Source organism: Fukomys damarensis, unplaced genomic scaffold, assembly GCF_012274545.1.
Source record: "Fukomys damarensis isolate Sample0158 unplaced genomic scaffold, DMR_v1.0_HiC HiC_scaffold_24, whole genome shotgun sequence".
Taxonomy (NCBI): Eukaryota; Metazoa; Chordata; class Mammalia; order Rodentia; family Bathyergidae; genus Fukomys; species Fukomys damarensis.
In genome coordinates, this window is record NW_022900936.1 from 69,941,214 (window position 1) to 69,952,618 (window position 11,405).

The window sequence follows — 11,405 nt, forward strand, 5'->3', positions numbered from 1 at the left end:
GGGTATCAGCCACTGCGACAGAGGGAAGCCTCCACCAGATCCAGGTTTAGCCCCAACCTTCACCCCTTTGTCAGCTTGAAGCAGCTCCAGAAGAAAAGACGTTGGCCTGATAACCATAAAACAAAGCCTGGAATGTTAGATTTCCCTCACCTTAAGATGGCTGTCACATGGAATAGCAACCTCCATGTTAAAACATGGCTTCTCCCAACAAATGACAGGCTTCTTCCCACCATGCCTCTTCTCCCTCAAGAGTAACCTGATACTTGCTACATCCTAGGAGTTAGTGATGTCACAAGTCCCTCCTAATTATGTCATAGGCCCCTCCAATCTCTTAATGCTACCTCACTCAACTCCATCCCAGCTCAGGCTATCCCCACCCTGCTCCTATAAAAGCAGCTCCCTGTTCAGCCACAATGCTTTTCTCTCTTTTGTTCAGACAGCCCGCCAGATTCTCCCCTTAATAAAGGCTTGTTATGGTCCTGGTTTTGTTCTTTTAACCTAACAAGTAGATCTAAAAGTGAAAACTTGGGAGTAGTCTATTGGTAGTTTAGATTCCTATCCCTTCACTTCTAAGATAAAGATAAAATTACTGAATTTAAAAATAACCAGATATTGAGCAGGGGCGTGGTGCTGCACACCTGTAATCCCAGCACTCAGGAGGCTGAGGGAGGAGGATCACTGTGAGTTCGACCAGCCTGGGCTACATAGTGAGTTCCAGGTCAGTCTGAACTACATAGTGAGACCCTGTCTCAAAAAAACAAAAAACCAAAACAAAACAAAACAAAAATAACCAGATATTAAGGAATGAAATAGACAAAATGATTATAATTCAAATTCACTAATTTATTTATCTGGAACTTTATATATGGGGAGATTTCGAAACTGTATTTCTTGTCTTCCATCTCAGAGGGGGTAAAATTGTGAGATCAATGGGAAGCTCTTACAGAGAAAATCAGTATTTTGAATACAGCTCCTGGCACAGCAGACATAATAGACTTGTATGTCTGTGCTGAAGTGTAGGGGTGGGCTTGCCTCCAGAGGAATAAATAACCCATGAGGCTGCCAAGATTTCCAAGAGCTGACTTTGTGTTTGGTGAAAAGTTTGATGTTTAAGCAAACCAATTCTAAGGAGCTCTGAAGGGAAAAGCACTTGTCCTCACCAAAGTGTAAGTATGTCTGCTGTTTATACTCATAGAGCAAATCTGGTTTAGGTTTTTTTTCCCCCACTGGTGGTGGAAGGCACGTGTAGCAAGAAGGCCTGCATCTTGCAACTGCTAGGCCAAGGGCACAGGACAAGGGATATGTGGTATTGCACAGCACTGAGGCTGTGCCTACCCCTCAGCCCAGATCCAGGTGAGGGAAAAAACTCGGCTGGGGCAGGGGAGTAGTCTGCTGGGCAGAATATAGGCTGGGGGGGCTCTGAGCAGCTACTGGGTAGGAGAAGCCCCCTTCTAGGGCAATGATGCAACTCATGCCTATATCATATGTCCCTAGAGCTAACACAAAGGATAAACCATGTCACCTCGGAGACCATGACAGTTCAGAGTCATGACTGAGGTGGGGAACAGAGAAGGTCAGCAAGGCAAAAGCTGGCTCTCGGAAAAAACCACAGACACCAAGATGAGATCACATACATCTTCTGTCCCCCAGAAGTTACATGATGGTCTGTGGCCTGCAAGACCCATGCAGCTACTGGGGTGTGACAGGGGCCGCTAAACACCCCACCCACCCCTGTACTGTGTCACAGTGTTTACATTGTTCAAATTAGTTGAAGTGACTTGATTTGTCCCCGTCCCCTTGCCACTGCTGACTGTCCCAAATAGAATAGCTTCTGTAGTATTCTTCTCTGGCCACCAGAACAGGGCTGTCTGGGTAGTGCCTCAAACCAGGGCTTCAGTTCCCAGGGTATTCGAAGACAGCAGCAGCTCCCATTCCGGTCCCAATGCACATGGACACGACTCCATAAGCCCTGGGGAAACAAAACTGCACTGGCTGGAGGCGCAATGTCCAACAACCCAACCAGGCCAAACTGCATGGACCAAGGCCCTGCTGGATATAGAGGATGCAAAACCAGCAGACCAGAGTGGCGGGAAACTGTCCCCACTGTCCACCTAGACAAACTCACAGGGTAGCCGACACCCTCTGGGGGCTGGGACTGCTTTCAGGCTTGACCCTCAGGGAAGGCAGAGATTGTACCCTTAGAGCCAGTTCAGAACTGTGTTTGCATGTTCACCTCCTCAACCCTCCTAAGTCTGGACACCCTACAAGGCATAACCTCACCTCTTCTTACGGCGCTTCAGTTCGTTGAGCAGTGTGATGACCTGTCGAGCCCCAGTACAGCCCAGCGGGTGGCCCAGAGCCACCGCCCCCCCAAGAGGGTTCACCTTCTCAGGGGGGATTCCCAGCTTCTCCACACAGTAGACAGCCTGGAAGGAGCCAGAGAAGCAGCTGAACCCTGCGTCCACCTTCTGCCAGGGTTGACTGCTCCCTCCCCTTGCACTGCCCAGTCCCAGGCAATAGTACAAGACAAGGCTTACCTGGCTTGCAAAGGCCTCATTGATCTCGAAGATGTCCACATCATTCACTGTCAGCCCTGCAGGCAAGGTACAGATCTGAGTTCACAGCAGCCTCTGGGCAAGCCCTGGGTTCTCCCTGGGCTCAACCTATGCAAAGGCCCACAGTGCCTATTGTGCCTGTCTTCTGGAAGGGTGAACAGTTCCCACTTGTTGGGTCAGAGAGGCTTGGGAATGAGGTGAGAGTCTGCTCCACCTTCACTCTGTAGCACCCACAGGGCCACCCACACTGTGCCCAGCTATCCCCAGCAGTGCAAGAGGGGGACACAGGATTAAGGTGTAACAGTGCTGCCTTACCTGCTTTTTGCAAAGCTACAGGGATGGCATAGGCAGGTCCAATGCCCATGATGTCAGGTGGGACCCCAACTACTGCATAGGACCTCAGGATCCCAAGGATAGGGAGGCCCAACTCTTCTGCCTTGGACCTCCGGGCCAGCAGGATGGCAGCTGCCCCATCACTCACCTGGCTAGCATTTCCTAGGGGCAAACAGTTGGGGTGGGGAGGCATCAGGGTGAGGCTAAGAAGAACCAGCCCTTCCATGGCCACCTTGCAATGGTGCCTGGTCTGCTTGAGGCTCTCAGAGAAGAGCCACCTTGACCCCAGCCTAGGCTTACCAGCTGTGGTGGAGCCATCATCCTTAAAAGCAGGCTTCAGCTTGGCCAGGCCCTCCATGGTAGTGTCGGGCCGGATGCCCTCATCCTGTGACACGGTGACGGTCTTCTTTGTGCCCTTGTCATCTTGTATGGTGGTGGTCACAGGCACAATCTCAGCACAGAAACAGCCCCTGCTTTGGGCTCTCGCTGCCCTGCCAGCACCATCGACAGAAGGCTCAAGCTCCCCTGGGGTTCTCTTCCTCCCTGTCCTTGCTTTTTACCAATTCCAGCAGACATGCAATATCAGGTTGCTAAATTCAGGGACATGCCTGGCTCTGAGGGAACTCTGAGGGACTTCTGGGGGTTCCTCAGAAGCCTGGCCTGCACTTGTGAAGCAGAGGCATACCCAAGGCCTTCTGGGCCTTCTTTGAGATCAGCCCCAGATGTCCACATCAAGGCTGATCCTATCCTTGCAGGGGAGGAGGAAATTTGGAAGTGGTGCCCTTCATCCAAAAAGGACTAAGCTCGCTCAGTTGTTTCTGATACACTGAGGATGGAGCAACATAAATCTGTCCTAGCTTGCTTGTGGGACCCCCCAACACCTGAATTTCACCCATTGCCCAGTTTCCCCAAATTTAGAATAATGTACACTAACCTCTTTGATGTATTTTCATATTTAAAGAGTGATGGAGCACAAGGCATGTTAGTGTGACCCTTGCAATCTTGCATAAAACACCAGTACCCATAGGCATTACAGTGGGAAGGAACCCAAAACTTCCAACAAATGCTCAAATGCTTACCTGGTCTCAAGAGGCTAAGTTAAGAATCCCTGCCATGGGGAGACCTACCTGGCCCGGACGCCTCGCTTCCTTTACTGTCCATTCTCTCCAAGGCTGGGGCTGCCTCACCTTGCCTGCTGCTGCCCAAAGGCCTGAGCCCCCCAGTTTCTCTGATGTTAAAGTCTCAGCCCAGCCTCACAATGCTTCCCTGCACCCAGGACTGCTCCAGAGCCTGAGATGGCAGGGCCCTAACATCCTGAGTCCCCACTCCAGGCCCCCAGAGAAGCCAGTGGCTACCATGACCAGTCACCAAGCCACCGTCAATTAGAAAGGAGTCCAGGCCCCCATTATGTCCTATTTTGAACAGATGGGGAAGTGATGCCCAGCCAGGAAGAAGACAGTGTGGAAAGTCAGCTAAGGACCTAGAAAAGCTACCAAACCCCACAATGGCGCTGGCCCCTCTGCACCTCCAACTGGAAGGCACGGGCCTGCAAAGCCCTCCCTGACAGCTGTATCCTCAGGACAGCTCCACCTCAGATCACACAGGATGGCCTCAAGACCTCACGCTCCAGCCCTCTCCAGGTCCCACGCCAAGCAGCACTCACTTCTGCTGGGAGGCCAGTGCAAAAGTATCTTGCTTCTCCCTGGAAATGCCAAACCGCTCAGCCACGTTCTCAGAGGTTATCCTAGGACACAAAGGGCAAATCTGCGTTTGTTTATGGGTCTGGTAGACTGAGGGCCAGGATCCCCCAGGGCCACGAGGAAGGAGGGCTGATCCATGCCTCAGACAGTAGTGAGGATTCAGGAAGTAGCACTCCCAACCCCAAGATGTGTGTGGGCACAGATAAGGAGTCACCACTGCTGGCCACATCCTCAATACCCCAGAGACACCCTCGCCAAGGGCAGGGTAGCCCACATGCAGACACTGCAAAGGGGATCTGTTTCGTCAGTGAGCTGCCTCAGCACAGAGATGGGAAGGAGGGTTTGGAGTGGTGCTGTTAACCGGCCACACTTGACCAACTGCGCCTATACCTGGAGGACAAGTGCTTTCATATGGGGAGATGAGGATGACTGTGTTCCCTCTGAAATAGTCACAACTTGGCCTTCTGCGCACCTTACAGGGGTCTTTAACCTAAGAACACAGAGCCACAGCTGGGCCTTGCAGCCTGGCTTCTGGTTTTCCAGGCTGCCCCTGGGGATATAGTATGTGGAGAAGCTAAGAGACTTCCTCTCTGAACCTTAGTCCCTTCATGTACCCATTGGAGCCAGGACACCCTGCCTGTGGGTCCTGGGGTGTCCAGAGCTCAGACACCAAGGTGCTGGTCAAATGCAACACATATGCCATGCTACACCTGACAGTGCCCAACATCTCTCACCCAGATGATCAGGAATCAAAACCTCCCCTTTGGACTCTTGGCCTCCAAGGCTTTAGGAGACAGTTGCCATCATCCTCCACATGAATGAGTATTTCAGAGGGCGAGACAGGGTGGGCTGTGTTTGAAAACTCAGTGGCTCAGAGACCACTTGGGGGCATCAGGAATAAAAGCCAAGGGCACAATCAGGAACCACATCCAGGGCAGGGCAGGCCAAGGTCTGGCACTGCCAGCCACAGAGATAGGAGAGCTCCTCAGCCTCTCTTCCAGGACAAGAAGAACGCTGAGGGGCCCAGCACACAGAGCTGAGTGTGGGAACTCACCCCATAGGTATCAGGCAGTCTCTGGCCTTCTCATTTTCCAGCAGACGCGAAGTAACATTTCCAGGGTTCATTCTCTCGGCCAAGGACATGGACTCCACCCTGAGGAGGAGAAGGAGGAGGAGCCCTAGGAGGAACCACCAGGGATGGCTGAACACTTGGAGCCCTTGAGATGCTACCAGGTGGTCTGGGAGGCACAGCAGGGCAAGGGGCTGGCAAGGCAGAGTTGGGGCTGAAGAGCTGCAGAAACCTGTCTACTTCCTTCCACGTGGGACAGAGCACTGCACCAGCCACACATCCTAGGGCAGGGTCACATTACCCTGTACAACTGCTGACTCAGCCAGCCCTCTGTTCTTGGGGAAAGCCTGCCAGTGTCTGGCACAGTGCAGGAAACACATCCAATGTGCCCAGGCCCTGCCCTCAGGACCCTCAGGTGCACAGTGAAAAGAGACAAATATAATTTTTTTTTTTTTTGTATTGTGGGTAGAACCCAGGGCCTCTGTACTGAGCTACATCCTTAGCCCTTTTTTTTTGTTTTTATTTTCAGACAGCGTCTCACTAAGTTGCCAAGTTGTCCAGGCTAAGGTCAAACTTGTGATCCTCTTGCCTCAGTCTCGCAGCATGCTGGGATTACAGGCGTGTGTCACCAGGCCCAGCTGAGGCAAATGTTAAAGTAAGCATAGGCTTTGCATAAAATAGTCTGCATAGACATGAGGTGCAAGGGGCCAAGACGAAGAGATGGTGGCCAGTGCAGAGACAAAAGAGAAAAGCGGGGCACAAGGACTCAAGAAAGATAACCTGACTGAGTACCTTTAGCACTGGTTTCAACTCATTTCAGGAATGAGAGCACTAAAAACTGTCAGCTGCATAATCCATGCTCCATGGTACTAGATGTGATTATGGCTTCACTTAATCCTCTTATAAACCTGAACAGAACTGAGGTAGGTATAATCTTTACATACAAGGGCACTGATGTCCTTGGTGGTGAGGAGTTTATTCAGTCACCCATTTTGACCCCAATTTAGTATGCTCAGCACTCACTCCCACCTTGGACTTCCAGGGCGACACTGCATGCTGAACCCCACAGGGACCATCAGACTGTGATCTCCTACACTCATAATAACCCAGCCATTGGCCCTTAACCTATGTGGGAATCAGAAGCCCCCTTTGGAACTTTTATGAAGGCTCCGGCCCCTCTTGTCAAGTTATCCACACCTGCTCTTCTCCCAGTGAGACACATCAAAGGGCAGGATAGGCACGAGACCTTGTCTTGCCTGAGATCTTGTTTGTGCTATTCTCCAACTGAGGCATAGGTCAGGACAACCCAGTGTCCTGTGTACCAGACCTGTTCAGGGGCCAGCAGTGCTTCCTGTCAAGAAACTTGACAGAGGATCTGAAAGGCAGCAGAATGCATCAGAGCCAGGCTGCTTACCTCCTGAGCTTACCTGCCTCACACCAGATGCCCTCAGACTGGGCCCCAGTCCCCTCTCTTCCCTGGAGGCATTGCTAAATGCTGCCAGCAAAGACGGAGCCAAAGTCTGGGTGGAGGTGGTGGTGACCAATCCACCAGAGATCTGACTACAGTATGTCCCTCAAAAGCTAGCAGGCATTCAGAAATTTCCACCTGGGGACAAGGGGACAGCCAATTTCGTAAAATGAACAATTATAAAGCAGGAAGCTGTCCCTGGTTTTAGGGAACCAAAACCACCACTCCACTCTCAACAGCACTGAAAATCAATAAAAGTGACACAAGAGCATACAAGTGCTCTATTTCTTCAGTGTGTTTGCCCATATTTCTAGCCTGAGAGGTTACTAAGAAAGAAAGCAGAGTCCTACTGTCCTTCCCCCACCAGTGCCCCTATGTGAGCCATTCCCAAGCAGCTGGTGTCAGGGTCCTTCTAGGCTGCACGTGCATGAAACAACTCCCACCAGCTGCCCAGAGAGGTTGATGGGGAACCCTGAAATCACTGCCTTGGAGAACTGAGGAGAAGAGTTAGTTTGATCATCAAAGTTGGTTAATAAACTCCAGCAAAAAGAAATTCTTACCCACAGGCCATGCCAATGTCATAAGACCCACTTCTGATGCCACCTGCAACAAAAGCATCTCATAACCATTGTTGGCCAGAGGGCATCTGTCCTGGGAGCACCAAGGTCCCTTCCCCACCTGCTTTCTATGTGCGACTGAACACAGCATCAGAGACAAAGACCCAGGGGATCCAAAAAAAGACCTGGGGCAGTAGCAAGGGCTGCTCTTGCACTACTCCTGTGCTCGGTGGTGGCAGAAATGCGTATCACTGGTCCAGAGCAACAACATTATGGACCCAGACCTGTGGGGTGAGCAGCAAGGTCGGGCCATGACCATGGGCAACACATGTGCACACTTACCAGCTATGTTGGCCACTGCTTGCAGTCCTGAGGAGCACTGTCTATTGACAGTGGATAAAGGGACAGTTTCCGGGATACCACTGCAACAGAAGGGGAGAAGGCAGTCAGTCCCCCTGCCCTGCCAGGCTCTCATGGAAAATGGGCCTCTTCCTGTGGGCCACACCACTGTCCTCATCAGAGAGTGCATGGACCAGGAAGACAACCACTTTTTCCACCAGTATTAGAAATTGAATCCCAGGCCTTTGCACTGAGCTACACCCCAGCTCCTTTCTTATTTTAAGAAAGGGCCTCACTAAATTACCAAGTTGCCCAGGCCAAGCTTGAACTTGAGAACTTCTTTCATCAGCCTCTTGGGGTGCTGGGATTATAGGTCTATGTCACCCATCCCAGCCCAACCTGGCAGATCCACGCAATCTGGGGTGGGCAACTCTGGGCAGACCCTGTCTCTGAAGATGATCTCTCCCATAAGAACATGCCCTCCCATCCTATGATTTTCCTTAACCCAAGGCAAGGGAAACCTATCTGGGCCAGAGAGATCATTTCGTCCCTCCCTCTGAAGATTCAACCATGAAAACCTGACATCTTTGTTTCCCTCAAAGAACAGAGCTGTGAGCCTATTGCTGGGATAGGATCAAAGAAGAAAAACAAACAGCCCCATCCCTCAACCTTAGTATCCTCTCACAGCTGGGCCTTCAGTTCCCAGCTGCAGGAAGAGCTCTGATAGGCACCACTGTTCTATCACCCCTTCTCTGAGGCTCCCCTGGCACTCACATTGGGCCCAGCTGTGGGAGCTGGCAGGGCTGCCCTCAGGATATGTAACTTGCCTTGAACAATTGCACAAAGCCCTGGGCACATTTCCAGGCTTTCTACACACCCACTAAGAACCTCTGAGAATGAATATAGCCTGGTGATTCTGATGTTTGGGAAGGTTAGGGAACCCCTGAGCAGGGGTAGGGCCAGGTTCTGCAGAGGGTCCTGGATAGATGACCTCCTAGACCTGCCAAACTCCTCCCAGTTTTCACCCAACACGTATGGTACATGAAGCATCACCTAAAGGATGCTCAGATGCTTATAATACTGAGTCCCAGAGGATGCCCAACCAACACATGGAAAATGAACCCACTAATAGGGACTGAAGTAGCTGGGCCAATGTTATAGCCACAACAGAGAGAAGTGGTAGCTAATGGAGCAGAAAAAAAGTCTCTCATCTGAAGCCTAAGAGTTCAGGGAAGCCATGCCCAAATGGTAAAACTGTGTTTGGGCACGGTTTAGCTGGGGCAGAGACAGAAGTGGGGGACAGCATCCCAAGGGGCAGAATGAACAGTACAGGGAAGATAGTAGGGCAGACAAGCTGGTTGAAGGAGGAAAAATCCAGGTGAGTAAGCAGCTGGGATATGAGATGGGAAAGTACAGTCAGAGGGAGACTGACCCCTAAGCAGTCTGAACCTCACTCATTTCACGGTTTGTGTTTTTTTCTATTGTGTCTTTGGCTTATGTTTCCACAGTAATATTTCTACTCCATGCAGCTATAAGTAAAAAATCACATGTTAAAATAATTTAAACACTGCTTCCCCACCTCGGGAGAACAAGTGCTGAAGGGCAAGATGACTAGGGCTCCTTTGGGCTCTGTCCTCTCACATCCTCCAAGGTTCTGCCCTATGCTCACACCTCTGCTGATGGGATGGGATTAGTTATTGGATGATCAACAGGCAAAGAAAGCAAAGTCATCGTTTAGCCTGTTTGTGTGGCTATTTACCTGCCAACGAGGACAGAGTCCACAGTTACCAAAGGTAAGCAACAAGTTGGCTTTGACTCAAAATCAAGGCACAGAAAACCTTAGTTCCAGTCCCAAAGTCCAATATATCTAGTTCAGGGCAGGACAGCACAACATCTCCCAAAGTAGGGGAAAGGCTGGGTCCACAAGAGTGAGGTCATAAGGACTCTAGTTACCAAAATGTGTGGGGTCCAACCTCATTCTCTACTACTGGTAGGCTGCATTCTCTGGGGCCAAACTCCACTCAAGAGATACAAAGGCCAACCCACAGCCAGAAGTAAAAAAAAAAAAAAAAAAAAATTACCTCAGAAACTGGGCAATCCGCGCTACCATGGCCCCAGCCCCAGGCTGAAGCACATTTCCTATGGATTAAAAAAAACCTTTTATTTAGTGCCAGGTGGTGTTCTGAGCAGTACAGTAATGACTTACCAGAGAGGACACATTCTAAGTCTTTCTTTAGGAACTTAGCCCTCCACAGGCTCATTTGAGGCTCTAGAATTTCAGGGTCTGAAGCAGAGTGACCCCATAGCTTGTCCTGTCATAAACCAGCCCCGGTAGCAGAGGATCCCAAATTTGCTTCTCCTGCACCCTGCTCTTTAAATCAGCAGAGATAGAGCCAGGCGTGGTGATGCACGCCTTTAATCCCAGCACTTGGGAGGCTGAGACAGGAGGACTGCTGTGAGTTCGAGACCAGCCTGGGCTACATAGTGAGTTCCAGGTCAGTCTCAACTACATAGTGAGACCCTGTCTCAAAACAAAAACAAAAACAAATCAGCAGAGACAGGACAGGTGGCCTAACCTTCAAAGTTGGGGTTTAGAAGGCTTTAAGGAAAGGGGAACCTTATAAGGCAAAGCTTCAAGTCTAACAGAACTGGTCCTGTGGAGGAAAATGACATTCTGAAAATGTATACTTCCACCAAGAATTCTTCTCCCAGGCCTGCTGGAGGAGGAACCATGATCCCCAAGCTAGCACCCGTGAATGAAACCGTGGTCCATACAGCTTATACTTCAACGGAAGAGGTGTCGGGTGAAAAACAAGGTTGGACTGAAGGTCCTGGCCCTAGGTTCACATCCCAGCTTCAGGGCAAATTCGCTGAGCCTTAGTTTGTCCATCTGTATATCAGCTGCTGCACTAGACGGTTTTTGATACTCTCTTCAGTCCGAACATCAGGGTGGTATAGCACGCACCCTGCCTCCTGTCTCTTAAGATTGTCTGGGGGGGGGGGCTTGGTGTGAGAATGTGTGCGCTTAGGATTCTTGTTTTCTGCCACCCCTGATTCCCAGAATGCACGTGCAGGAGGCAATTTAAGTGTCTGAGGTGTCGGTGACTGGCTCCCAGGAAGGCCGCAAGCAAGGAAGTGCATCGTCCGTCCTATCCGTGAAAACTAGGGTTGGGAAGTGTGCGCTCGGGAGGACGGGGGTTGAGGGTGGGTGGGCAACGGGCTCACCCACGACGATGTCTCCCAGCAGCTCGGGCCTCAGCTTCACGTCCTGCAGAACCGCGGTCAGGACGGCTGCCAGGAGCTCGTCGGGGGTGGTGTCCTGCAGCGGGATGCAGCACAGTGAGCCCGGTTCCCACACCCCGCCCCGGGCCCAGGGCGGACCCC

At 51.1% G+C, this 11,405-nt stretch overlaps 1 protein-coding gene across 1 annotated transcript in view; it reads right to left on the reverse strand.

Moving 5' to 3' along the window:
- Positions 1-1,117: 1,117 nt before the first annotated feature.
- Acaa1 (acetyl-CoA acyltransferase 1) overlaps positions 1,118-11,405 on the reverse strand; it is a 10,592-nt gene continuing 304 nt past the window's right edge. Inside the window, exons 2-12 of the mRNA XM_033768074.1 lie at positions 11,247-11,393; positions 10,103-10,160; positions 8,025-8,104; positions 7,686-7,728; positions 5,643-5,741; positions 4,552-4,632; positions 3,189-3,379; positions 2,871-3,050; positions 2,538-2,593; positions 2,281-2,426; positions 1,118-1,969 (exon numbers count right to left, since the gene is read on the reverse strand). Of these exons, the coding sequence (XP_033623965.1) occupies positions 1,894-1,969; positions 2,281-2,426; positions 2,538-2,593; positions 2,871-3,050; positions 3,189-3,379; positions 4,552-4,632; positions 5,643-5,741; positions 7,686-7,728; positions 8,025-8,104; positions 10,103-10,160; positions 11,247-11,393 (1,157 nt within the window). The 3' untranslated portion in view covers positions 1,118-1,893. The remainder of the gene's footprint in view (positions 1,970-2,280; positions 2,427-2,537; positions 2,594-2,870; positions 3,051-3,188; positions 3,380-4,551; positions 4,633-5,642; positions 5,742-7,685; positions 7,729-8,024; positions 8,105-10,102; positions 10,161-11,246; positions 11,394-11,405) is intronic.